This window comes from Mytilus galloprovincialis, chromosome 9 (genome assembly GCF_965363235.1).
Source record: "Mytilus galloprovincialis chromosome 9, xbMytGall1.hap1.1, whole genome shotgun sequence".
Classification (NCBI taxonomy): Eukaryota; Metazoa; Mollusca; class Bivalvia; order Mytilida; family Mytilidae; genus Mytilus; species Mytilus galloprovincialis.
The window spans coordinates 55,233,387-55,260,605 of record NC_134846.1 but is presented as its reverse complement, the minus strand read 5'-3'; the positions used below and the strand labels follow the sequence as shown (position 1 = coordinate 55,260,605).

The following is a 27,219-nucleotide window of genomic DNA, read 5'->3' as shown; positions in this document are numbered from 1 at the left end:
TTATTGTCAGCGATCTTTACAACCTTATCAATATGAACAGTCACGATTCCAGTATATGTAAAGGTAGGGAGATAAGGTAGAGCCCAGAACAGAAAAAAAAACAGGCACCATGCTGTGGTCAATTTTACTTATTGCTGTTGTAGGTAAGTTAATATTCATTAATAGACCCCGGTTATTGGTAGGATTTATGATGCTTAAATATCTTAAGTTGTGATGAGCATTTACTTGAAGTGACAATTTCATAAATGAAAAATTGCAAGAATTAAATGTTCGACGTTTAAACATTCCTCTCTGATATCGATAATCAGCATAAGGGTATATACCAACAAATTACCTAAATGTCAATTATTTTTGTAAGGTTTTTGTTCTCCTGACATGTTCTTCTCGACCCTCCTTGTTGTTAAAGGGTTTTAAATACTAGTTTCGTAATAATAATTAATATATATATACCCAACAATGTTAGATCTGTAAATTTGCCTTCGCAAATTTTTTGTTCTTCCCTCGCCAAGATTCAAACCCATGCTACTCATGACCACATGGGTATATACTCAAATGGTCGGGTTAATTAACAGGTTTACAGGTTTATACATATTTTGATATGAGCGTCACTGATGTGTCTTATGTAGACGAAACGCGCGTCTGGCGTACTAAATTATAATCCTGGTACCTTTGATGACTATTTACTTCTAGTTGTCACGTCATTAAAAAGACACTACCAAAGGTAATTTTATTATAGATCTATAAAAAAAATTAATACTAACAAGATTAACAAAAAAAAATAAGCAGTTTCACACAGTAAAGGTCATAAGTAGTCAAAACTACAGTGAACACATTTCTTTTTCATTCCCGATGTTATTACGAGTGAATGGCAAAATGTCGACCTGTGAAGTTAACTTTTAAAAATATCTGAATGAACTTTTACACAAGAAGTCAACTGTTTTACTATAAACTGACGTTAAGTCGACAGGAAAAAGAGTCTAATAATTTGCTTACTTTTGAAACTTTATATGATTGGCATTTATTTAGCAATGCAATACTCAGAATTTTTATACTTATACGTGTTTTTGTTTTTAAAAAATACGTCACCGGCAAGAACCCTAGTTTAATTTTCAAAGTTGTCTGGTGATATGATGTACTTCAGTCTTGTTACGATATTGGAAATCTAGAGCTTTTTAAAACACCGTAGACACATCGGAATGACACAGGACCCAAGAAAAGCTATGGTATCGTGTGGAAGTAAATGTCACCCTACGCATACATGCAAGAATACAATAAGCGATGAAAACTAACTTTGGGTCAATATTTAATGCTATTTGACTTGTAAATAATACAATTGCATGTAGCAATCATTGTTTTTTATAAAGTTTTTTAATGCATATAATTGAGAGAAAAAAAACTATATGGTCCAAATACTTATATGGTCTGTCCCGTTAATAACCAAACGAATATATACTCATATGGTCCCACCATACGCCTACGGTCGGACCATATGAGTAAACGCATATGGTCATAACCATACGCGTATGGTCCGGAATATTCATATGGTCCGGAACATATACACATTGTATATAGTAACCATTATTTAGAAGATCTACACCTTTTACGCTATAAATAAATAGCTGAAAGATGCCATTGGAGGGTCATTTAAAACCTTTTAAGTTAGAGAAAACTGATAACACCATGTCCAAAACAAACAGCGACAAGACAAACAACAGTACACAAAACACTACACAAAATAAAGTCTTGACCAGATCATCAGAACGTCACCGAAAACAAGGGGCGAACTCCAGAAAGGTATGTTCCAGTTAAACTGCAAACCCTCGTCATCACGTTTGACCATGGCAAGTAAACATCAGGTAATAAGCATTTGGTGTCTCAAAATCGAGGTCTAGATTGTGGATACGAAAAACACATATCTGTAGTATTCAACGCGATCACGGTAACGCCATAAAACTGAAGATTGATTTACTTTAGAATTAAAATGTCTTTATATAATAATTCAATGGCTTCCTTATAAGTAGCAAAACCCCAAGGAAATCGACATACTAAAATTAATGTAAGCTCTAGAATATTGTGCAAACTCCATATACAGGTGATACTGTTGTTACTAAACGAATGTTCATAATTGAAAAATGGAAATAATTTCTTTTGTCGTAAAGAATAGTTCTCAACCGATTTTCATTGCCAATTCCTAGATGTAAGTCAACATATGAGCAGACTTAACTTTATCTATGGTAGATGCGATCAACTTAGTCGCCAATTACAAATATTTGATAATTCACGGAGAGGAAATCTTCTGTACTAGAAGGTAAATAATAATGATAGCTCTTGTATAAAGTCTGACTCGTAGAAATAATTTAACAGTTCAATTTTAAGAGGGAGTTAACGTTCCGCTATGATTGTTCTTCAAGTTTCTTACCATATATCGATGATCAACTTATCAATACTAAATACTCTTCACTAGCAATTGTTGCTTTTTCAGATGTTGCTTTAGGACAAACCAACTGCCACAGAACTTGTACTTCCCAGTACGCACCTGTGTGTGGAACAGATGGCAAAACATATAGTAAGTAGAGATATCAATACACAAACAAACAAAAACAAAAACAAAATTGCACAAACGTCGCTTACTTGTAATGTTTCTATTTTTATTCAAATAATTCGATTATTTCCTAATGTTATCTATTGTTTTAAACAGTTACCCTCTATTGATTTTTCGATCATTATTTTTAGGCAATCAGTGTCGCCTGAATGTTGCAATATGCTACTCAAAGGCAAAGGGAATCAATCTTCATTATGCACACCGTGGCTCCTGTAGTCACGTTACCCACACACCTCCCATTCATTATAGCTGTAAGGATGTATGTGATGAAGAAGTACAGTTAGCCTGTGGAACTGATGGAAACACCTACCGTAAGTTGTATTCATTTTGAGATGCGAGGGGTTCCAATTTACTTGAAATTTGTTAACGATAAATCACAAATGGAAGTAAGAGGGAGTTAACTATAAAGTAAAAACACTCATTTTAGATAGTTGATAATTATCAAAAGTACCAGACTTATAATTTAAAACGCCAGACGCGTGTTTCGTCTACAAATGACTCATCAGTGACGCTCAGTTCAAAATTGTTATAAAGCAAAACAGGTTCAAAGTTAAAGAGCTTTGATGACCCAATATTCAAAAAATGTGTCAAATGTGGATAAGGTCATCTATGCCTGGGATAAAAAGAAATCCTTAGTTTTTCGAAAAATCCATATTAATTTTGTGTAAACAGGAATTTATTAACAACATATAATTGATATTTATGCCAACACCGAAGTGCTGACTACTGGGCTGGTGATGCCCTCGGGGACGAAACGTCCACACACAGTGGCCTCGACCAAGTGGTGTAAATAGTTATAAAAAGTACCAGGCTTATAATTCAATACACCAGAAGCGCGTTTCGTCTACATAAGACTCATCAGTGACGCTCAGTTCAAAATAGCTATAAAGCCAAACAAGTTCAAAGTTGAAAAGCATTGAGGACCCTTAATTAAAAACAGTGTTAAATACAACTAAGGTTATCTATGTCTTGGTTGAGAAAGTCCTTAGTTTTTGGCAAAAATGAACACTACAATACAAGTGGTAGATACAGATACTAGGGCAGTTAAATTTGTTGACTTTATCCATGATATTCTGCTCGCATTATTTTCTCAATTGTAAAGAAATCACAATTATTGACTAAAAGAGCATTTCCTTCACACTAAACAAAATCATTTACGTCTTTCCTTAAGCTGACATGCACCTTTTCGACTGGTTAATGCTTTTGTTTATTGAAATAATCTTCTATCTAGTCTGCCCTGCCACGAAAATACATGGATATTAGATACTAGTTATGGGAACAATCTCCTTCCAACTTCAACTTTTAGTTTTAGTTAGGAATAGAATTAACACTGTGAATAGACTTACAGATTTTCAAGAGTAGTCAATTTCAACAATGAAAACTTGTTTTATTGAATATCAAATCAATTTGTTTGATAGGAAGACGATTTTAACAAAGAAGAAATTTTGAAGGGACATATCAATGCAAACATAAAACTTGATATGATTATGTATTTCAACATTTGCAGATAATAGATGTTTCTTAAACTTGGCAAATTGCGACGCAACTAAAACTGGAGATCATGTTGGTTATGCTCACTCTGGTGAATGTTCTGAAACGGACAAAAACTGTCCACACACCTGCGACAATCACTTAGATCCCGTGTGTAGTACAGGCAATATCACATTTAGTAAGTAGCGACAAAGTGGACGCCATGTATAAAAAATATACAAAATATCAGTAGATTTAGCCATGGAAAAAGACTACAGATCCAAAGTCGGTAATATGTCAAAGACATATATATATATATATATATAAATCATATATTTATTTCGTTTGGGCTTGTATTATATTTTCCCTCCGGCTTATATAATCCGTTCATCCTTTTTTTACTCTTTAAAATTCAAGAGTCTATTCTAAATTAAGGTAAATTATATGGCCTTCCAAATACTTTTCTATCCTAACATCACTGAAGAGACATTAATTGTCGAAATCCGGAGATCGTGTAGAAAAATGAGCACGATTTCGTGTAAAAAAAAAATAGCACCTCAAGTTGTGGTTTAAAATCTTTGCCGCAAGTTTATTGTTTTCTACTTGGTATTAAGTTGATAAAGAAATTTTGTTACACCTTGTGATCAATTTATTTGGCAATCGTCAATGTCAGTCATCAGGGTTTAAGAACATCAGTTGTTCGACCTGTTAGTCAAATGCGGTTTTTTAAAATATATTTTTTCACTCTTTTGGTCTTTTGGTAAATGTTGTTTGTGCTGTATTTAGACCCCTTTACAACGAAATTTGATACATGTACACGTTATAAAAATTGCGGTTTTTATCCAACGCAATCATAGGTTTGAACGTTGTTTTCAATTTAGATTTGTTTATCATATATAGATGTATATTTTCATTGTACATTTATTATAAAACATGTTAAAAAGAAAGAGAAAAAAAAAGAGAACAGATCTATTGTTATTGCTAAACATAAATAATTTAACATACTTTTTTTTTTTTTTATTGGTATTTATTTTATTTTCAGAGAATCCTTGTTGGCTGACCATGTATGGATGTAAATATGCCCATCTATCTAGTACTTTATCAGATAGATATCATATGGCACACAATGGTTCATGTGATGGGACAGACCCGTATGCATCAACAACAATGGTAAGGATAAACGTAGTTATTATAAAAATGTAAATAAGATACACAACAGAAAAGTAGCATATAATTTTTTCATGCATTCTTGGAGTTTAATATCCGAATACAATTTGCTATATTTAAGATAACATTGGATATTTTGATTTTAATCACCAGAGAACGCCGATGATCGTTGTAGTTTTATTAAGATTTTCATTTGATTGTTAAGTTCAGTTATCTAAATAGAAAACCTCAAAGTCTTCTCTTTTCAGAAGTCTCTGTGATATATATGATCTTGTGAATATCGTTTCAAAAAGAGACTTCTATATGTTTTAAAGAGACTACTCGTCTTTTCAAAAAGAAGTTTGATTTAAACACTATCAAGTCAATAGGACATTTCAGATGGTGAAAAAATCCTTATATGATTTAACTAATACGAACTAACAAAAATCAATATTAAAACTGCAATTATGCTTCGGAATATACTATTGAGATAGAGAGGTCAACAGTGTCATTGCTAATTTAATAAATTGACAATGAAGATGTCTTTATGCGGTATTATTATTATTGTATTACTATCTAATTCGAGTTTACCTTATTGTACCCAGTATTTCAATTTATTTGTATGTATAAGAAGATAAGCATACAACATAACAAGTGATTTTCCACCAATTGTAATTGAAGTTGATATCCTTTTTTTAACATCTGAGCTAAGCAATAATATTTAAGATCGTTATTCCCCTCCCCACAAAAAAAGCCCCACGTTTTTAGTGAATTTAGGGTTTTGCTTCTTGAACAAAATAAATTTGATTGTACATCATATGTAATTACTTGTCAATCAGACAGAATTTACATTTCCAATTGGATTGCATTCAATGTGTACAAAAGGTAAGCTCCGCCTTAAATGTTGATGGTTTAGTCTCGTGGTATGGTCGTAGTGAGAACGTGATGAGCGTAGAAAGATTTTGATAAACGTAGTGAGGTCGAAGAATAAGCGCAATGAGAACGTGGCATAATCGTAGCGGGATCATTGTAGCAACGTAATAAGGACGTAGTAGCAATGTGAAAGCAACGAAAATGTATGCCGCTCATACCGCGACCCCACTACGATCTGAATTTATTTTAGATCGCGGTGAGCGTGGTGCGATCGTGGTCTAGTGGGACTGGGGTTTTGAGTAGACGTCATTAATCATTTCTCACGGTAATTATCCCCGACAGAGTCCACCACCTACTTAGAAATGATACCGTTCATGATACAATAACTCAACTATAAAATCAAATAAACGGTATCGATTTAATATTTAGTATGAAAAATGTACATTATCAAATGTGATTGAAAAAATAATCGAAAAAATCATTGATACACGTACTGTTGTGCTTAGTACAAGTTCATTTAAACTGTGTTTAGCCTCATTTCTAACCCGACAAGGCGAGAAATCACAGACAATAAGATAAATATTGGTAACAGTATTCCATTCTGAAATAAATAAAAGAAATTTTTTGTCTTAGATTTATGTCTTTTTATTAGTTGTTATTGGCTTGGAATGTACTCGCAGATCAGTTCTATCTTTGATGTTTTGTTTAACATGATTACTTTGCTCTGTGTCGATCTGATCAGTCAAGTCCATTTCAACAATTTATTTATAGTTTGTTGTGCGGTGACCTGTATGCCCAGATTGAGGACATTAAGACAAGGGACTGGTTGGGAGCCCGCAAACATTTTAACCACGTCATATCCTGTCTGACATTGTATTAAGTCTACAGTCTGTGATGCACTAGCTGTCGTTTTTTTCTGTATATCATATTCATTTTTTGCTTTTTGTACTGAATATAAGTCAGGCTGTACGTTTTTTTATTTGAATTGCTTTATCTTTAATTTTGTCGGAGTCTTTAATTACTTGCTAAGGGGTATGAGCTCTGTTAGTTGTTTTAGTTAGTTATCAAAGGTACCAGGATTATAATTTAGTACGCCAGACGCGCGTTTCGTCTACATAAGACTCATCAGTGACGCTACGGTGACCTAATATTTACGTCATTTGGTCTAGGGTTGATACAAAATGTAGTTGTCTCATTAGAAATCATACTGTATTTACTAATTGTATATTACTATGTGCTTTCTTAGGTCATAATCGACTTCCGAATACACCAACTTTTACAGAAATTTACTATGATTGAAATTCATTAATTTATTACTCTAGTGATCTCTTTATACGTGTTTTAATTATGATAATTATAATGATATTATCTGAGCTTTACTGTAGACGACTTATTTTTCTCGAGCGGTGTATTTTTGCGAGTAGAAGATCATCCTTAATATCTAAAACTTAGATCTACTCGTCTGGGAACAAAATAACAACATAAGAAAATAACGACACTATATTGACTTAAAAAATAGGATAGAATAGGTTTAACACGAAAAAAATTATCAGCCAAAATATTGTTAAACAGTATTTTAATAGTTGTACATAATGTCTGTTTATTTTGGTCGTAATATCTCTATCATTCACGACAGGAATCTCATAATTGAACTATGTCCAACATGAATTAAACCATGACACTAATGAACCAAACCATGACACCGAATTTTCTGTAACCTTAAATTGTGTGCAAATGTAGATTTTTTTTCGGAATAATTGACGGCAGATTCATACCATATCGAAATATGAAATGTAACAGACAGTAAAGAAATAATTGTATTTATGCATTAGAAACGAACAACAACTTATAAATATTGACATACACAAGCATTATTCTGTGTCAAATTATAACTATATGATGAAAACTTTAACGTACTTTCATATTAGCAATATACAAAGATACTTACCAGCTTGAATTTTTATTCAGAGGTTCCTTTAGCGAAAAATCTGAATGTTTATATTGTGTCATTGATTGTCAATAAAACACAACCATGTCTAACTTAACCAAACTATGACAAAATCACTGTACTATACGCCCCTCGATATGACGACCTTACTACCCGTCTTAAAGGTACGTAATTGTTGACCGTAAACGACTGAATTGTAGAAGTAGACGCAGACATCATATTTTATTATTGTTCTATTAAAAGCATATCATTACTAATCAGAAATGTTCTTTCGAGCAAATTGCAGTAAAGACGTTGCCTTTACTGGTGTAAACGCAGTATAGCTGTTTTCCATGATGTAGTAAAGTTACAATGATTTACTATCACATCTTGTAGCTCGACTGTAGTTCATATATGACCCATGGGTCCATAGCAGGAGAAGGAAGCACTGGGCATTTATGGACCTGTCCAAGAGAACACGAATATCTATGCGGTGCTGACCACCATACATATCCTGGACCATGCTATTACTGCAGACGTATGGACTATAGCAAAAAACTCGGTAAGTAAAACTCGAGTTGCGAAACAAGAAAATCAAATACAACCTTATTCAAACAAGACTCAACTGAAAAACGATAGTGTGTAAAATACTTATTTGATAAACCACAACAGCAATACCAATATCAATAGAGACGAAAGATATCTTCATATTAAGTACTGAGTTTTACAAATGAAAATAGAAAAGGGAAAACACAAACCTATGTTCAACTTTTGCCCTCATGTTGTCAGTCAGCTTAGGGTTTCACATATGAAAATTTCCTCGAGGGAAAAATGAAAATTACTCTTGAAATAAAATAATGTCAAAGACGAAAAGGGTCTGAATATGGCCATCTATATCAGTGTAACTTAAAATCTTCGAATGAAAAAAAATAGGTGTAAATGATTTGAGATCAATAAATAGTATACCAGTAGATAGAATAGTAATTTCGAGAGAGAAAAAAATAGTAACTTCGAGAGAGAAAAAATAGTTATGATTTCTGACTGTATTCAAATCTAGTAATTTACAAAGTATTTATTTTGATGGATGAGATTTTTTTCAGTTATTGTAAATCTTATAAAATGTGTCTTTTTTTCAGATGAGAATAACATGGTGCACTTAATCTCCAATTCTGTCTGCAAGTCATTCGTTGGTTAAACTTGCATTTGATGAAATAAATAAAAGCTGATGGTGATAATGACCATTACATCTTATGTTTTCTTTAAACTATGTCTTTTGTCTTTATATATGTAACACAAAGCCACAGGCTCTCCTTAACTATATGTCATTCACTTGTATAAAAATAAATTATTCAACATAGTTTGCATTGGAGTTTCTTATGTGGCAAGTACTGGAATATCTGGTTTCATAACTGTAACAGTTCGCTAGAGGATTCTTTTTTCAAAATCAACATTTTTGGTCACAGATGGTTATAGATGATCTTTCTATATACCTTCCCAACGTTTTATTACAAACTTATACCCAAAATATGACAATATGTGTTTGCTGATTTGCAGAATAACAGACTGTAACAGACTCAGTTGAAGATTAAAGCTGTCCTACACTCCTTATTGGTCGACTTACTGATAATATCAAAGCAATAAAACTATAACCTTACAATGGAAATATATGACATATCTGGTTTCAATTGATTGGTTGTTTCTGTAGAAGTTTTATTACATATTTGTCATATAATCAGAGTGATAATACCCGAGTACTCTATTTGGCTTGCCAAAAAGAAAAGTAAACCTTTCCCTTAAATTGTCGTCCGCCGGCTGTCGTCTTCTGAATCTAAATGGCACATTTAACCAAAGATGACCACAATCATAATTTGAGTATCTAATTTTGACAATTGTGTTGGAGGACAATATCTGTCAGCCAAGATGGCTAAATAGTCTGAAAATAGAACGTAGAGGTAAAAAGCTAGTTTTGTTTATAATCTTGAAAACCACTATGAATAGACAAACTCTGACAGAAAGCAGAAATGTTAAGAATCTTGAAATCTATATGCTGGTGTGGGTGTTTTCCTCACCACTGTCAGACGACCTTTTATAGGGTTATAGTCCTTAAATGTCAAAATTTATCATTTCTTTTTAACTTTTGCTTTTATTTTGATACCTATAATATAGAGACAGAGAAATTAAAATTATTAGCAAGACATGATCTACCGATAAGTCAAATGACTGAAATTATCATGAATCAGACTACTATATGGAATAACTTAATTTTTTAATAACGACTTTTAGCAATTTCTAGCTTAAATGATCAACAAATCGTGATTTACACTTAATTTTCGAAGACCAAAAAAGTATGTTGACTCCCTGTTGAAGGTATTACAATTAATTGACGATTTTTTCCTTTCTTTTATTTTTGAACTTTGCATATTATTTTGAAAACTATAATATTTAGATAGAAATATTACATAATAAATTGATCATGACGACAAGTGAGAAACTGTATGGCTATATTATTAAGTATAGTCGTTATTGAATTTATTTTTTATTTAAAGAAACTTTTATAACTTTTTGAAGTCTTGTAAAATTTTTTGAAAACTGTCAAAGATACACATACATGTATGTTTAATAAGCAATCATGATCAGCAGGACATGATCAGCAGGACAAGATCTGTACATAAATACTTTTGTCCTTTCAATACATAGTGATTTTTACTAAAAAAAATGTCTACTGTTGAAGATCCAAATGGGCGACATAGGCTCTTTTAAGCCTGTAGTTTCCTATGACCATAATTTGTGACAGTTTCTTTATAAAACAAAACTCATTGAATACCAAGAAAGATACAAGAGATAAGCTTAAACAGAAAATCAGTCACCATGTTGTGGTCGATTGTTTTCTTGCTGTTGTTGGTAAGTTCACATTCAAAATGATACCCTACCTAGTTTTATGTAGGATTTCTACTGTTAAAATACCTTTAGTTTCGTGTTTGTTTGAGTATTTTGTTTTATCCCTCCTCACATTTCAAATGTGTCTATATCTACAAATATCTTTCATTATGAGCATTATTGAGAATACAACCTAGTTGCGTTCGATGTGCTGGTCTCCTCCTCATAATATTCATAAGACGCATTGATGTCATTCTGGAAAAAAATACAACAAAAACGTGTGTACCATGTGATTAATATTGTTAAAAACATATACAATATGTATCCACCTTATACTTACTATAATGGGTCCAATAGATCTGACGAGCTTGCACTTCCTCGCAAGTCTTATGAAACGAGTGACTGGTTGAAAATAATGTTTATCCAATTCTTGAACCAATGCATGCATATATCATTGTATTCTGCAATTGGGTGTCTTACTGTACTGATACAGCCCTACAGATATCGCTCTGCTGTAGCTGATACTATACAGATATCTCTTTAAAGCTCCGCCGAATGCCGGACTACGTTTGTGTATTGCTGTTGACGAATGTTGTATGAACCTGCATGATCTCAGAATGTGTATTGCAGTCGCATTCTAGTGTCGTATTGTAAGACATTATGCGAACTTATGATTACTTTTATACGTTCTGTTTGTTTTCAAACATTTCTTTAGAGCAATAAGAATTGAACAGACGAACATAAACAGGAGTATTTTCTACGACGACAATCATCGATTTCAAAACTTGAAAGTGTACAAGTGTAACAAAATCAAACATGTCAATTTCAGCATGCATGTTAGGTGAATGTCAAGTTCAGTTTAAAATTCTGAAGCGTAGAACAACTCGTACACTTCTGTTACCAATTGTACAATGTTTTGTTATTTGTTTTTACTGTTGAAATTATTTTTTATGTTAAAATAGATAATTATTCTCATTGAACGATGTATTATTGTTGACCATTCGAGATCCTTTTTTTGGAACCCGTCTTCAACTAACTGTGATTTTAACATTACTACATGGCCTTAAGGGATGGATGTTCAATCGAAAATTAATGTAAAAAAAATGAGTTTTTTGTGTCTTTTTAAGCACAAACAATAAACAGATTAAATGCAGGATAAAGACAATATCTGTTTAGTGTCTTTAAGTATCAGCTGTATTTGTACTCGGCACGAAATAGGAGTAATAGCTCACTAAAGCTCGCACTACACCTGTTTCTTAGCCTTGTACAAATACATCTAATATTTAAAGACACTAAACAGTTATTGTCTATGACTTCTGTGCACGATTTAATCATTTTTTTACGCAAATATATCGTTTAATCGTCAATTTATTTTAATCTCTAACAGTGTCTGTTATGATTTTACAAATATGATAATGCCGTGTTATGAAGCCGAAGTTTACCGATTGCCACCTTATAGTAAACAATCAACAAAAAACATATGGGTATTGAGCACGTGTTTAACATGTACAATCATATAATTGGTTATTTTAATGACAGATCCATGCGTATTGCGATCACCGGATTTTTACGAGGAGTGTTACGCTAAGGTAACAATGCATACGGAAAATATGTCGGCGAATTGCTTCCTGGAAGCAAGCAATTAAAAAAAGTAAACTTCTTCTAAATGTGGACAAATTAAAGAATTGTCTGCAGAAAAAAAAAATATGTACATAGGTTATATAATGAAAACTACTCATTTAGTCATAAAAACATATGCATATTTTTTTTTTAATTTGAGGTTTCATATGACTTTTCCGCTTTCTTCCCAAATTTTTTTGAAATATAAGTTTCGTATTATAGATGAGACACATTATATTAAGTATAATCAGTATACTCAATTTTCCCGCTTGGCAATGTATACAACGTAGAACCCATTTACCTACGTGTTCGCCGTTATATATGAACAGCTGAAAGATGGAGCGGATACCAATAAAAGTATGATGTTGTACAAATGACAACGCCATTGCAATACAAACGATAAAAAGACCAGCAAGTCTCAAAAGTCTACACAGGAATAAGATATAGAGTAACACATCAAAATGCAACCATAAATAAGAGGTAAACAGTTTTTCTTATAGTCCCTGACCTTTTGAATATAGCAAGAAAAACATCAGGTGATAAGCATTTGGTATGTTGAAATCGAGGAAAGGATGTCTAGATTGTTGTTACGACAAGAAAATCATTTGCAAATATGTCAACCTACTCGAGATAGCTTTAATAAAACTGAAAGAGGGGGAATAAATTTTACTAATAAACGCATCGTTCGATTGCTTCCTTGTAAGCAGCAACCCTAAATAATTCAAAATTGGAATCGTAATACTTGACATATCGTATCAACTTATTATAATATATTCCGTATGACGGTGGTGTTGAAATGTCTACGTAGAAAGGAAAGTTAACGATGGAAAATGAACAATATTTTTTCTTAAAGTTTAGTTATGCGAGAGTAGTATGACACGCCATTTAAATATTGAATTAAAATGAATTCTATTTTCAACATATCTTATAAAGTTAACGGATTTGCATCTTTCTTGTTCCCTTAAGTTAAAAGGTGCGTAGCTCGTGCATCCAAATCTTCTTTTTCTATCTTGTGTGCCCTGATTTGGGTTAGCTCCTCTTTTTTAAAGGAGGTATTTTCAATAGAACGTGGAATATTTTGAGAATCTTAATGATAAAAGATCTATTACTTTAACACTTATTACCTTGTCAAAGTTACATTCTTAAGAATGTATATGATTTAAACGAGAGGCAACAGATACAAAAGGGACATTCAAAGTCGAAAATTAACTGACAACGATATGGCTTTAAAAGACAAAGACTAACAGTACACAAAACACAAAATAGAAAACTGAGAAAAAACTGCGAAAAACGAACCCCACCTGAAACGGGGGGTGGGGGAGGTTCCATGGTTCAGTATTTGCATCAGGTCATATTCAAGTTATACACGACAAGCCAGAATGTTGAATTTGTTAAATTTTAGTCAAAGGGTCTAAAATAACAAAACTATAAAACTTTTTACATAAAAGCTTTTACAAAATATTCAATTTACAATTCATCAATATCAAATACTCATAATACTCTTCACCAACGCTTTATTCCTTTACAGATTTTGCGTTTGGACAGAGCCAACGTAACAAAATCAAAACGTGTACCTCCCACCAGTATGTAGGTCAGCTGTCCAAACATATAGTAAGTAAAATTAAGTAGAAATGCATTACATGAAGAAGAAAAAATCGCTGACTTTTTTGTAACATTTTTATACAAAAACTAATTAAATGATTTGCCAATCCAATCCACTGTTTTGAATCATTACATGTTTTTGAGTTTGAATGTCCCTCTGGAGTCTGTCTTTCGTTCCTCTTATGATGTTTGTATTTTATATTCAGGTAATCAGTGTCTCCTGGATGAAGTAATATGTTCTAATATAATATAAAGGGAAAGGCCTACATCATTCACCTAAAACTAAACATGAGGTATTGGCAACATGGTCATCTGTCAGTAATCTCTGTAATAAGATTAATACAATAAAATAAAACTAAACATGGGGCATTGGGAACTTGTTTATTTGCCAGTAAACTCTGTAATGAGATAAATAGAATTCAAATCCATTGACCTTTTCAGGTGTATAAGATTCATATTAAGGTGGTACCCTACACATTGACTAAAATTAATTTGGCTCGTTTAATTTTCATAAAATTTTGATAAAATATTAACTTTGACCCTTTGAAAAAACTATAAAAATTTAAAAAAAAACTTGAACCAATCACTTTCTCGGAAAAAAATTGGTAGGATAATTGCAGTTTGACATTTATTGATCATTGAGAAGCTTAATATTTCCTTTACAATACAACGTGATTAAAACGTTTAGCTGATTTGACAGAGTTATCTCCCTGTAGTGTTAGGTACCACCTTAAGAAATCTTCATCATTGCTTCATATATCTGTTTTTGTTCATAATAGCATGTACAGCAATCAATAAATTACAAATTTAAATTATAAAAGCCCAACTGCAGAAGTATTTTTCATTTTACCGCAACTTAAAAACATCAATCAGATTATGGTCTCCCAAAAGTGATAATATCATGTTACCATTAAGTGTCTTTAAAACAATCAAATAGAATACTGTAAATTCAGAAATTATTGTGATGTTTTTATTATTGCGATAAATGCGACCGGGTTATAGTCGCAATAAATTAAACTCACAAGTTTTTTTATATGAATTAAACAGGATTTTTCTAAATATCGCAAAAATGAAAATCGCATTTTAGTTTAAAATGGCAAAATCACAATAATAAATGCACGCAATAATTTCTGAATTTACAGTAATGTTTTTAGGGTGGCAATATTCAACTTTAAAATAAACAAATTGAACCACACTTCTTTTTTAAAGCGGGGATACAATAACGAATTGGAGCATTTGAAGGTTTCTAAAAACATTTGTTCAATTCATATATAAAACACAAAAGGACGTTTAACAAACGACTCATTATAGAAAAAACAAATAAAATCAAATAGTTGTCTTATTTAACAAAAGAGGGACGAAAGATACCAAAGGAACAGTCAAACTCATAAATCTAAAACAAACTGACAACGCCATGGCTAAAAATGAAAAAGACAAACAGAAAAACAATAGTACACATGACACAACATAGAAAACTAAAGAATAAACAACACGAACCCCACCAAAAACTAGGGGTGATCTCAGGTGCTCCGGAAGGGTAAGCAGATCCTGCTCCACATGTGGCACCCGTCGTGTTGCTTATGTGATTACAAATCCGGTAAATAGTCTAATTCGGTAGGTCACATTCATGAAAGGGAAGAGGATTGTAGTTACGACGTAAAGAACATATCCGATATCATTTGTGAAACGGTTATTCCATAACGGTCAACCAACTCGTGATGGCGTCCGTAAAATTTACGAAGGGATGATTTCAACTTCACCATTTGGAACTCTTGGTTTAATAGCTTCCTTGTGAGCAGTAACCCTCTATCAAGAAAATCATGATAGGAAATGCAAGCACGGGCATATCGTATCAATTGGGAGATATATACCCTGTATGCAGGTGCTGCTGGAATGTTGCTACTTAGAAATGGAAAGTTCACAATTGGAAAGCTGAAATCATCTCTTTTGTCGTAAAGTTTTGTTTTCAACCGACCCTCATTGTCAATTTCTAGATGTAAGTCAAGATATGAAGCCGACTTAACTGTATCTGTAGTATCCTTTATCTCCAATTCGATGGGATAGATGCGTTCCACATAGTCACCAAATTTTGAATTGTTTAGTGAAAGAACGTCATCTATATAGCGGAAAGTAGAGTTAAAGGATATTGCTAACTTCTTATCTTTCTTCCTAAGAAGTTCCTGCATGAAGTCAGCCTCATAATAATAAAGAAACAAGTCGGCAAGTAGAGGGGCACAGTTTGTTCCCATTGGGACAGTCTGTTGAAAAACACGTCCTCCGAACGTTACAAATATGTTGTCAATCAAGAAATCAAGCATCTTGATAATATCGGTTTCAGAGAATTTTTTGTTTGAATCAGAGTGATTCTTTACAAAGTATGATTTATGCCTCCCTAAGACAAGATACTTGTATCTACGTTGGCCATTCTTTTTTATGAAGCAAAGTAATACCAACTCTTTCAATTTGTCTTTTAGTTTGGAATGTGGAATACTTGTGTAAAGAGTAGAAAAGGCAAATGTTTTAATACTGTTACAAGATGAAAGAGAGTTAGATTGTATGTACTCTAAAAGATCTTTGGAATTTTTAAGTATCCACATCTGATTCACGGCACCTCTAGAATAGGCAGTTTCACAATAAATTTGAAGCCCGTCTTTGATTGCTGATAAAATAGATGTTAATAATTTAGAAAGAGGTTTCGTGGAGCACTTGGAAGACCCAGCAATATACCGTTGTTTTTAAGGACACTTATGTAGTTTAGGTATCCAATACAGTGATGGAAGATCCAGTTCTTCATCTTTGGTTGAAATACCAAAGGAACAAAGAACAGACCTATGATTATCCAGGATTTCCTCTTTGGTAAGTGTCGTGAGGGTATATGTTGAGTTTCCAAGTGAATTGTCTATACCTAATTCGTTTATCAAGCAATTAATGTAGTGACTTTTACAAGACGTTTTATGAAATTATCAATTTCGAAAAGTAACAAAAAGTTTATGAAATATTGTGCTTCCCTTCCAAATCTTTCTCTAACTCAGTATGCATTCCTGAAAAACCCAAAAAATAAAATCAATCATGGATGTGAGTGACATGAATCTGATGCCCTGAGCTCAAATTATTCTACGGTATATGATAAAATCTTTAAAAAAAACCCTTACATCTAGTTCAGCCTCAGCTTCCACAAGTCTTTCTCATCACAGACACCAATAAGGAAACCAATATCATCTAATGCTGGGAAGTAATCTTTCCATACTCGTTGTGCTGAAATTAACAAAATAACGAAAGTTATCTCATTTTTCATTCTTATCAATGATGAGTTTAAAAAACTCAGTATATTTAACTTATAGATTATCATTATTATTATTATATTCCTTAATGAAAATTGTTTATTCAGAAATTATTGAAAAAATTACAATTGAAATTATTTTTTAAATACTAAAACTGGTAATTTAAAATCTTAAAGTTTTATTTGTATGTCGAATTTTCTGAAATTGCCATTAAAAATCTTGCATATGTGTCCATTGTTCAACAACCCAATACTAAATGCATGCAAAAATTTATGATTCAGTATAAGCAATGTCTGAGTATATACCAAGACAGTATTTGCCATGGGTTTCAATGGTATGTTTTACTGCTTTACCTCCATTTGTCATTTTCTCAAAATACAATGCATAAGGATATACCATTTTTTTCTATATTTTTTTCTTTCAAACAAACTTTAGCTATCATTCCTTGTTGATGACCTCCTAGATCAAAAGTTGTAAATCTCATACCACCCATGGATAATTCTTCACATGTTAAAAATAAAATATTACAGAAAATGTATTTAACATACCATTGATGAATATAGCTGATATATATCTATGCATATTTCATAAAGGATTCCATGATCTGTATGCCCTTTCTGAGCACTGGAGATCATCACCACTTTTCTGTGGGATTTGTATTTCTCAGTCTGTAGTTTTCTATTGTGCGTTTTGTATACTGTTGTTAGTCTTTTGGTCACTTAGATTATTTTTTTTGCCATGGTATTGTCAGTCTGTTTTCAAATTTTTGTATCTTTTGCTTATCTCTTATTTCCAAAAGTTGTTCTGTTCCTTACATTTCATAACAGATTATTTATAAATGTTTTTTTTTAAGTCTCCTATCTTTTTAATACATTTTTTTTGCAGTTTTCTTCATTTCTCGGCTGGAATTAAACGACTCTCTTAAATTCTAAATTAGATTTTCACATGTCTAACGATTTGTGTTACACATTAAACTCACTAGGATGTAATGTTGGTACATGCTGTGCCATTCTGTCATCTTTTAACATATGTAGTAAAGTAGTTTTTCTTGCATTATCAAAACCTTGAAATACGAAATTTTCCAGACTGTTTATATAAACCTGCAAATAAAATCTCAATAAGGAGATCAATCATATCTTCTGTAAATTTATACACATGCAATAACAGAAATATTTTACAATCAACAGACCTACATTGTATCTTTAACTTGTTTCCTTGTGTGAAACTCCAGTTTCCTTGTGTGAAACTCCAAATACAAATGATTAAATACTGTAAATTCAGAAATTATTGCGAGGTTTTTATTATTGCGAAAATGCGACAAATTTGTAAACGCAATGATTTAAACTCGCATTTTGAAATATTTTATATGAATTTAACATGATATTTCTCAAAAAAGTAAAAATTTAAATCGCATTTAAGTCTTTTAAAAATGATAAAATCGCAATAGTAAATGCACGCAATAATTTCGGAATTTACAGTACCAACATGTATCAAAAGTATTACTAGATTGTTTTTTGCTAGCCTTCTTACATGTCTTATGTCCTTTTTTCTTATAAACTGCATGTAATAAGATATGATACATTATTGTCAATGCTTCAAATAACCTTATCATATGAATTGTCACGATTCCAGTATATGTAAAGATAAAGAGATAAGCTTGAGTCAAGAACAGAACAAACAGGCACCATGTTGTGGTCAATTTTACTTCTTGTTGTCGTAGGTAAGTAACATTAATAAACCCCGGTTAAAAGTATGATTTATGATCTTTAGTTTGTGTTTGTGTACTTGTGTGGTTTTATTGTGCCTGTTCCCATTAAAAATGACAAATTGCATTTATTCTATAAAATTTCATATTACTATTATATTTTTGAGAATGCAACCTTCTGCTTTTGTTGTAGTACATGTAGTCTCTGTAATAATAACAATTACAAGCTTTTAATGTTTAATCCACTATTTTTCAAGAAAATGCCCGTACCAAGTCAGGAATTTGACAGTTGTTGTCCATTCGTTTGCTGTGTTCGAGCTTTTGATTTTGCCATTTGATAAGGGACTATCCGTTTTGAATTTTACTCGGAGTATTTTTGTGATTTTACCTTTTGATGACGCTCTGTTTGGCAATGACAAGTAATCTTTAGGTAAAAAACATTCGGTGTCTCAAAATCCAGGACTAGACTGTGAATACGAAAATATGTATCCTTAGTTTTCAACACGATCTCGATAACGCCATAAAACTTTGGGAAGAATGATTTCACTTTAAACTAAAATGTCTTTATATATCAATGACTACTTTCAGCTTAGAAGAAGCAAACAGCAAGGAAATCTACATAGTAAATGTACGCTAGCATTTCTTTTTCAGATGTTGCTTTAGGACAAACCAATTGCCACAGAACATGTACTTCCCAGTACGCACCCGTGTGTGGATCAGATGGCAAAACATATAGTAAGTAGAAATGTAAATACTAAACATCCAAATTGCATAAACGTCGCTTACTTTTCGCTTCTATTTTCATTCAAAATTTATTTATCTATTTGCAAAGGCAATCTATTGTTTCAAATAACTACCCTCTTTTGATGTATAGATCATTATTTTTAGGCAATCAGTGTCTCCTGAGTGTTGCAATATGCTACTCAAAGGCAAAAGGAATTAATCTTCATTATTCACACCGTGGCTCCTGTAGTCACGTCGTAACACACAGACCACCCATTCATTCATCATACAGCTGTAAGGATGTCTGCGATGAAGAATTGCAGCTAGCATGTGGAACTGATGGAAACACATACCGTAAGTTGTATTCATTTTTTGATGCGGAAGTTCTAATTAAGTCAAAATAGGTTAACGAGAAATAACAAATTGAAGTAAAAGGGAGTAAACCGTAAATTAAAGAATAAATAACCCTTTCAAAACACCATATAAGTGAGTTGAAACACTACAATACATATGGTAGATACTAGGGGAGTTAAATTTGTTTAATTTCTTCTTGGTATTCTCCTCGAATAGTTTTTCTCAATTATAAAGAAATCAAAATGTTTGACTTGAAAAGCATTTCCTTCCCCGCTTCATATAAAAACGCGTTCATTTACATCATCCCTCAAGCTTACATACACCTTTGCGACAGGATAATGATTTTTATTGAAACAAATCTTCTATCTAGTCTGCCCTGTCACGACAATGGATAGTAGGTACTAGTAATTGGAACAATCTCATTCAAACTTTAGTTAGGGATAGAACTGCTACAGTTTGAATAAGATTACAGATTTTCAAGAGCTATCAATTTCTACAATGACAACTTGTTTTATTTTTATTGAATATTAAAATCAACTTATTTGACGGGGAGAAAAAAAGGAATCTAGATTGGATATATCAATGCAAACATAAAATTTGATGTGATTATGTTTTTTAACATTGCAGATAATAGATGTTTCTTAAACTTGGCAAATTGTGAAGCAACTAAAACTGGAGATCATGTTGTTTATGCTCACTCTGGTGAATGTTCTGAAAGGGACAAAACCTGTCCACACACCTGCGACAATCACTTAGATCCTGTGTGTAGTACAGGCAATGTCACATACAGTAAGTAGCCTCAAAGTAGACGCAATGTATACAAAATAAATACAAAATTTCAAAAGATTTACCCGGTGAAAAAAGCTACATAAGTTGATAATAGGTCAGAGCTTATATACCCCAACAGGGTTTAAAAACATCAGTTGTTCGACCTGTTTGTCAAATGCGTTTTGATAAAATATATTTTTGCACTCTTTTAGTCTTTTGGAAACTATTGGTTGTGCTGTATTTGGACCCCTCTACAACGAAATTTGTTACATGCACACGTATAAAAATTGCGGTTTTCATCTAACGCAATCATAGGTTTGAACGTTGTTTTCAATTTAGACTTGTTTATATTTATTTCGTTTGGGCTTGTATTATATTTTCACTCCGGATTATATAATCCGTTCATCCTATTTTGACTATTTAAAATTCAAGAGTCTATCACAAATTTAGGTAAATTAAATGGCCTTCCAAATACTTTTCGATCCCTAACAACACTAAAGAGACATTTATTGTCGAAATCCGGATATGGTGTACCAATTTTAGCACCTCATGTTTGTGATTTATCATCTTTGCCACACGTTTATTGTTTTCTACTTGGTATTAAATTAATATAGATATCCGTTTAATTACGCCTTGTGATGAGTTGTTCGACCTGTAAGTCAAATGCGTTTCGATATAATATATTTTTTCACCCTTTTGGTCTTTTTGGAAAATGTTGGTTTTGCTGTATTTAGACCACTCTACAACGAAATTTGTTTTAGATGCATACGAATAAAAAAATGCGGTTTCTATCAAACGCAATCATAGGTTTGTACTTTGTTTACAATGTAGACTTGGAGTTAATTTTTGCACCCCATGTTTGTGGTATAACATCTTTGGCGCAAATTTATTGTTTTCTGTTTGGTATTAAATTAATTTTAAGATCCATTTTGTTATATCTCGTGATCAATTTATTTGGCAATCGTCAATGGCAGTCAGCAGGGTTTAAGAACATCAGTTGTTCGATCAGTTGGTCAAATGCGTTTTGTTAAATTATATACCTTTTCATTCTTTTGGTCTTTTCGAAAATGTTGTTTGTGCTGTGTATTATATAAATGTATATTTTGATGATTATACCTGTAAAATAAAACACCCAAAAAAGAAAAATAATGAAATATAATCTATTGTTAACGCTAAACTTAAATAATTAAAGAGACTTATTGTTTTTATTTTGATAATTAATACTTGTCATTTTTATCGTATTTGTATTTTTTTTTTTTTCATTTCCAGAAAATCCTTGTTTGTTGGCCATATATGGATGTAGATACGCCCATCTATCTAGTACTTTATCAGATAAATATCATATGGCACACAATGGTTCATGTGACGGGACAGACCCGTATGCATCAACAACAATGGTTAGGATAAACGTCATTATAAACATGTATATAAGATCCACGAGAGAAAAAATAACACATAATTTGTTCATGCATTCTTGGAGTTCAATATCGTGTTATTTTCCAAGAATTTTTCACCCAGTTAAACATTCACTTATACACATACAATTCATATGAAAAATCTACAGATATCTTTGTCATGCCAACATTTGCATTTTAACTAATGATTATATTGCCAATACGAGGATATGAATCAATGTTTATGCATGTAACGAATTTCGTTGTAGAGTGGTCTAAATACAGCACAAGCAACATAAATAAAAAACCAAAAGCGTGAAAATAATGTGCTATACTTAAGTGGATATTTCAATTTTAATCACCGGAGAACGCCGATGATCGTTACAATTAATTAAGATTTTCATTTTCATTAGGTTGTTGGGGTTCGTTATCTTAAAAAAACCCTAAAGTCTTCTCTTTTCAGAAGTCTCTGTGATATAAATGATCTTGTGAATATCTCTTCATAAAGAGACTACTATATTTTGAAAAGAGAAAACACACCAGGCCTCGAAATTATTGTGCATTCAATTAATTTTCAAGTATCTAAACATAGTATGATATTTAAAAAAAACTAATGTTGGTAGCTGTAAGAGTGTATTATGTCATCATGCGGATTAACGGATCAATGTTCTTGTTTCTTCTCTTTTATGACGTTCTTGAATAAATGAGTTAATGAATATCAAGATAAAGTAAATAACATTAAGTTTACTAATAAAAAAGAGGTCAAAAGATTTTATTACCAGGAACAGTAACAGATTTGTAGAATGTCCATGAAGGATGTCAAAATAATTCGAGTTTCTCATGAAATCAATTTGTTTCTTAATATGTTATAACCCTTGAAGCTTTTCCTATGCTAAGCATTAAAAAAGTCACAAATAATCCTTATATTTCTTGATACTTTAAAAAAAACCTTAATCGCAATCTAACTTCTCGACAAATGTTTCGAAAATCGTGTTATATTTCCATATACTTTTTCACCTAGGTTAACATTCATTTCTACACATACAATTCATATGAAAATCTACAGACATCTTTGTTATGCCAACATTTGCATTTTAGCTAATGAAGTACTTCACATTATCTGTAAATTCCAAAAAGAAGTAAGCAATTAGTTCCCTAGTGTCCGTCTTAAAAACAAGTACACTATTTTCTATTATGTCTCGTTTTCTAGTATTTCTTTGTATTGTAACTGTTCGTCATCGGAAGTTTAACAAGTAAAACTATGTCATTTTCATTCGGATTTAAAGGTACTTGATTGTTGACTGTAAACGGGTGAATTTTTGAAGTAGACGTGGATATAAACTTTTGTTATTTTTCAATTAAAAGCATTTCATTACTAATCAAAAAATTTCTCTCGAGAAAGACTTACACTTATGTTGGCTTTACTGGTGTAAACGCAGTCTAGATGTTTCCCATATGTATTAAAGTTACAATGATTTACTATCACATCTTGTAGCTCGACTGTAGTTCATATATGACCCATGGGTCCATAGCAGGAGAAGGAAGCACTGGGCATTTATGGACCTGTCCAAGAGAACACGAATTACTATGCGGTGCTGACCACCATACCTACGCTGGACCATGCTCATACTGCAGACGTATGGACTATAGCAAAAAACTCGGTAATTAAAACTCGAGTTGCGAAAAAGGAAAATCAAATACAACCTTATTCAAGCAAGACTCAACTGAAAAACGATATTGTGTAAAAATACTTATTTGATAAATCAGAACAGCAATAACAATATCAATAGAGACGAAAGATACCAAAGGGATATTGAAAAATAACTGACAATTCAATGGCAAAATACAAAAAGAACAAGAAGACAAATGATAATAAAGGTCCACCTAAAAACTGATTATAAGATTATAGCAATATTGTAAAGAACAGTGTACTTTATCTTCATATTAAGTACTGAGTTTTACAAATGAAAATTGAAAAGGGACAACACAGACCTTTGTTCCACTTTTGCCTTCAAGTTGTTGGTCGGCTTAGGGTTTCACATAAGGAAAATTTCCTCGAGGGAAAAATAAAAAATACTCTTGAAATAAAATGATTTCAAAGACAAAAAGAGTCTGAATATGGTCTTCTATATCAGTGTAACTTCAAATCTTCGAATGAACACATGGATGTACCTTATTTGAGGTCAACGGTAAATATAACAGTACTAGATATAATAGTAACTGCAAGAACAAAATAGTTAGTGTTTCTGACAATATTTAAATCTAATGATTAACTAAATATTTATTTTGAAGGATGATTTTATTTTGAGTTATTGTAAATGTTATTAAATGTTATATTTTATTGCAGATGAGAATAACATGGTGCACTTAATCTCTAAGTCTGCCTGCAAGACGTGGATTGGTTAAACTAATTATTATATTTGATGAAATAAATAAAACTGATGGTGATAGTTTCCATTACAGCTCATTTTTTTTTAAAATAAACTAGAACTGATGTGTAGTTGTCTGTAAGACACTGTATAAATGAAACACAAAGCCACAGGCTTTCCCTAATAATAAGTCATTCACTGGTACAAAGTTCTATAAAAACAAATTGTTTTACATATTTTGCGTTGGAGTCCCGTATATAACAAGATACTGGAAGGCTTGGTTTAATTGCTGTAGCAGTTCACAAGAAGTATTTTATTCAACATCGACATAAATTTTTTGAAATGAATGGCTTTAGAAGATCTTTTTGTATAGTTTCTCAACGTTTTATGTAAACTTATATCCGAAAAAACGAAAAAAAAATGGCTGAGTTGCCAAGAACTAAAATACACTCAGAGAGACCCAGTAGAAAATTAAAGCTGTCCTACCAGACTTCTTAGTCAACTAACTGATAACCGCAAAGCAACAACACTAGCTATAACCTTATAACGGAAAATTTTGAGATTTCTGGTTTAATTTGATCGGTCGTTTCTGTAGAAGTTTTTCATACAATCCAAGTGAAAATACACCAGATATTCTTTTGAGCTCATTTTCGAAAAGTCGAGTGCATTTTTTTCATCAGTTTTTGTCGTTCGTACGTCGTGGTGTCCGTCTTTGTCGTCGTCCGGTGATTTTTACAAAGATCTTCTCTGAAACTATGATTTAACCAAACTTGTTAACAATTAATAGTGGTGTATCTTGTTTTAAAAAATGTGTCCGATGACTCCGACTGTCAATCAAGATTGATGGAAAGAAGCTAAAAATAGAATTTAGGGGTAAAAGGCAAGTTTCGTCTCTAACCTCGAAAACCACCGTGAATGGAGAAAATCTGACAGAAAGCAGAATTTAAGGAATCTTGCGTTCTACCTGCTGTCTATTAACGTCAAAAATGTCTGATGGCTTCTAATAGGAGTAATAGCCCTTAAATAAAAAAATATATATATTATTTCGAAAATTATAATAGATACATAAAACAAATCATCAGGAAAATTATTAGCAACATATGCAGGATCTACAAATAATAACAACGGCTTAAATAGTCAGACGACTCCTTATGGAATTATTTGTTATCACATGTAGTGTTGTGATTTTAGCGGTATAGTCAACATTGCCATAAAGCTTGGAGCTTTGGCTTACCACAATACCAGGTTTCACTCACCATTTTTTTTAAATGCCCTGTACCATGTCAGGAACATGGCAGTTTTTTTATCCAACAGTTGGTTTCTATGTATTTTGCATTGTCGTTTGTTGTTGTTTTTGCACTTTAGTGTTCTGTTGTTTCTTTGTTTTCCTCTTATAGTTGATGTGTTTCCCTCTGTTTTATTTTGTAATCCGGATTTGTTTTCTCTCAATCGATTTATGACTTTTGAAAAGCGGTGTACTACTGTTGCCTTTATATATGGAGATTTTTATCAATTTATAGCACTTTTGACAAAATTGTAAAGGGTAATATGATCTACATATTATTTCCCAGTACCGAAACTATCAGTTGACTCCTTATTGAAGTTAATTGTTACCGTTTGTTGACGATTGTTCTTTTTTTTTGGCTTTAATATTTAGATAGAAATGTTATACAACAAAACTGATCAGCAAGACAAGGTCTGCAAATAAGCTATATGGCCAAAATACTTGGTTTAGTCGTATTTGAAATGCTTTTATAACTATTTGAAGTCTTGTAAAAAATTTTGAAAACTGTCATAGATAAACATATATATGATCTTTACAAATGCAAAATTGATCAGTAGGACAAGATCTACAAATATGTCAACATGACTGCAGTTTTCATGTAACTTTTTATAAATTCATTGTCCTCTCATAGTAGTTTTTACCAATATATTGCTATTGTTGAAGACACAGTTGGGCGTGACAGGGTCTTAAAAGCTTTTATTTTCTTATGACCATAACATGTGACAATATCTGGAAAAACAAAACTCATTGTAAACCATGAATGAAGTTATTGTTCATGATCTCAATAAATTATCAATACGAACAGTCACGATTCCAGTATATGCAAAGATTAAGAGATAAGCTAAAACAGAAAATCAGGCACCATGTTGAGGTCAATTTTTTTTCTTGCTGTTGTAGGTAAGTCCACATTCAAAATCATACACTACCTAGTTTTATGTAGGATGTATATTGTTAAATAAAGACAACAGTAGTATACCGATGTTCGAAATTCATAAATCGATTAAGAAAAAACAAATCTGGGTAACAAACTAAAACTGAGGGAAAAGCATCAAATATAAGAGAACTAAGACACAACAGAAACATAACATTAAAATGTAACACATACAGAAACGAACTATGATATAACAATGGCCATTTAAAATATCTTTAGTTTCGTATATGTGTAAGTATCTTGTTTTATCCTTAGTCACATTTCAAATGATCATTTTGTTGTGTCTATATCG

At 32.0% G+C, this 27,219-nt stretch overlaps 3 protein-coding genes across 3 annotated transcripts in view; all 3 read left to right on the top strand.

Annotated features, from left to right (window-relative positions):
* Window positions 1–31: 31 nt before the first annotated feature.
* On the top strand, window positions 32–9,257 carry LOC143045347 (ovomucoid-like). Its single transcript, XM_076217797.1, has 7 exons — window positions 32–143; window positions 2,483–2,566; window positions 2,734–2,913; window positions 4,110–4,271; window positions 5,115–5,242; window positions 8,415–8,580; window positions 9,155–9,257. The coding sequence occupies exons 1-7, from the start codon at window positions 110–112 to the stop codon at window positions 9,211–9,213; spliced, it is 813 nt and encodes a 270-aa protein (XP_076073912.1). The 5' UTR covers window positions 32–109; the 3' UTR covers window positions 9,214–9,257.
* A 1,234-nt stretch (window positions 9,258–10,491) lies between these two features.
* LOC143046813 (ovomucoid-like) overlaps window positions 10,492–27,219 on the top strand; it is a 37,029-nt gene continuing 20,301 nt past the window's right edge. The window contains exons 1-2 of the mRNA XM_076219875.1: window positions 10,492–10,501; window positions 14,100–14,126. Coding sequence (XP_076075990.1) covers window positions 10,492–10,501; window positions 14,100–14,126 — 37 coding nt within the window. The remainder of the gene's footprint in view (window positions 10,502–14,099; window positions 14,127–27,219) is intronic.
* On the top strand, window positions 19,019–24,802 carry LOC143045346 (uncharacterized). Its single transcript, XM_076217796.1, has 7 exons — window positions 19,019–19,118; window positions 19,755–19,838; window positions 19,992–20,180; window positions 20,808–20,969; window positions 22,218–22,345; window positions 23,838–24,003; window positions 24,690–24,802. The coding sequence occupies exons 1-7, from the start codon at window positions 19,085–19,087 to the stop codon at window positions 24,746–24,748; spliced, it is 822 nt and encodes a 273-aa protein (XP_076073911.1). The 5' UTR covers window positions 19,019–19,084; the 3' UTR covers window positions 24,749–24,802.

Bases quoted from the DNA above. Each gene is read 5' to 3' on its own strand.
- LOC143045346 (XM_076217796.1), top strand. From the start codon at position 19,085: ATGTTGTGGTCAATTTTACTTCTTGTTGTCGTAG. The intron at 20,181-20,807 runs GTAAGTTGTATT...TTAACATTGCAG, and splicing joins AACTGATGGAAACACATACC to ATAATAGATGTTTCTTAAAC. The intron at 22,346-23,837 runs GTTAGGATAAAC...CACATCTTGTAG, and splicing joins CGTATGCATCAACAACAATG to CTCGACTGTAGTTCATATAT.
- LOC143045347 (XM_076217797.1), top strand. From the start codon at position 110: ATGCTGTGGTCAATTTTACTTATTGCTGTTGTAG. The intron at 2,567-2,733 runs GTAAGTAGAGAT...CATTATTTTTAG, and splicing joins AACAGATGGCAAAACATATA to GCAATCAGTGTCGCCTGAAT. The intron at 4,272-5,114 runs GTAAGTAGCGAC...TTTTATTTTCAG, and splicing joins TACAGGCAATATCACATTTA to AGAATCCTTGTTGGCTGACC.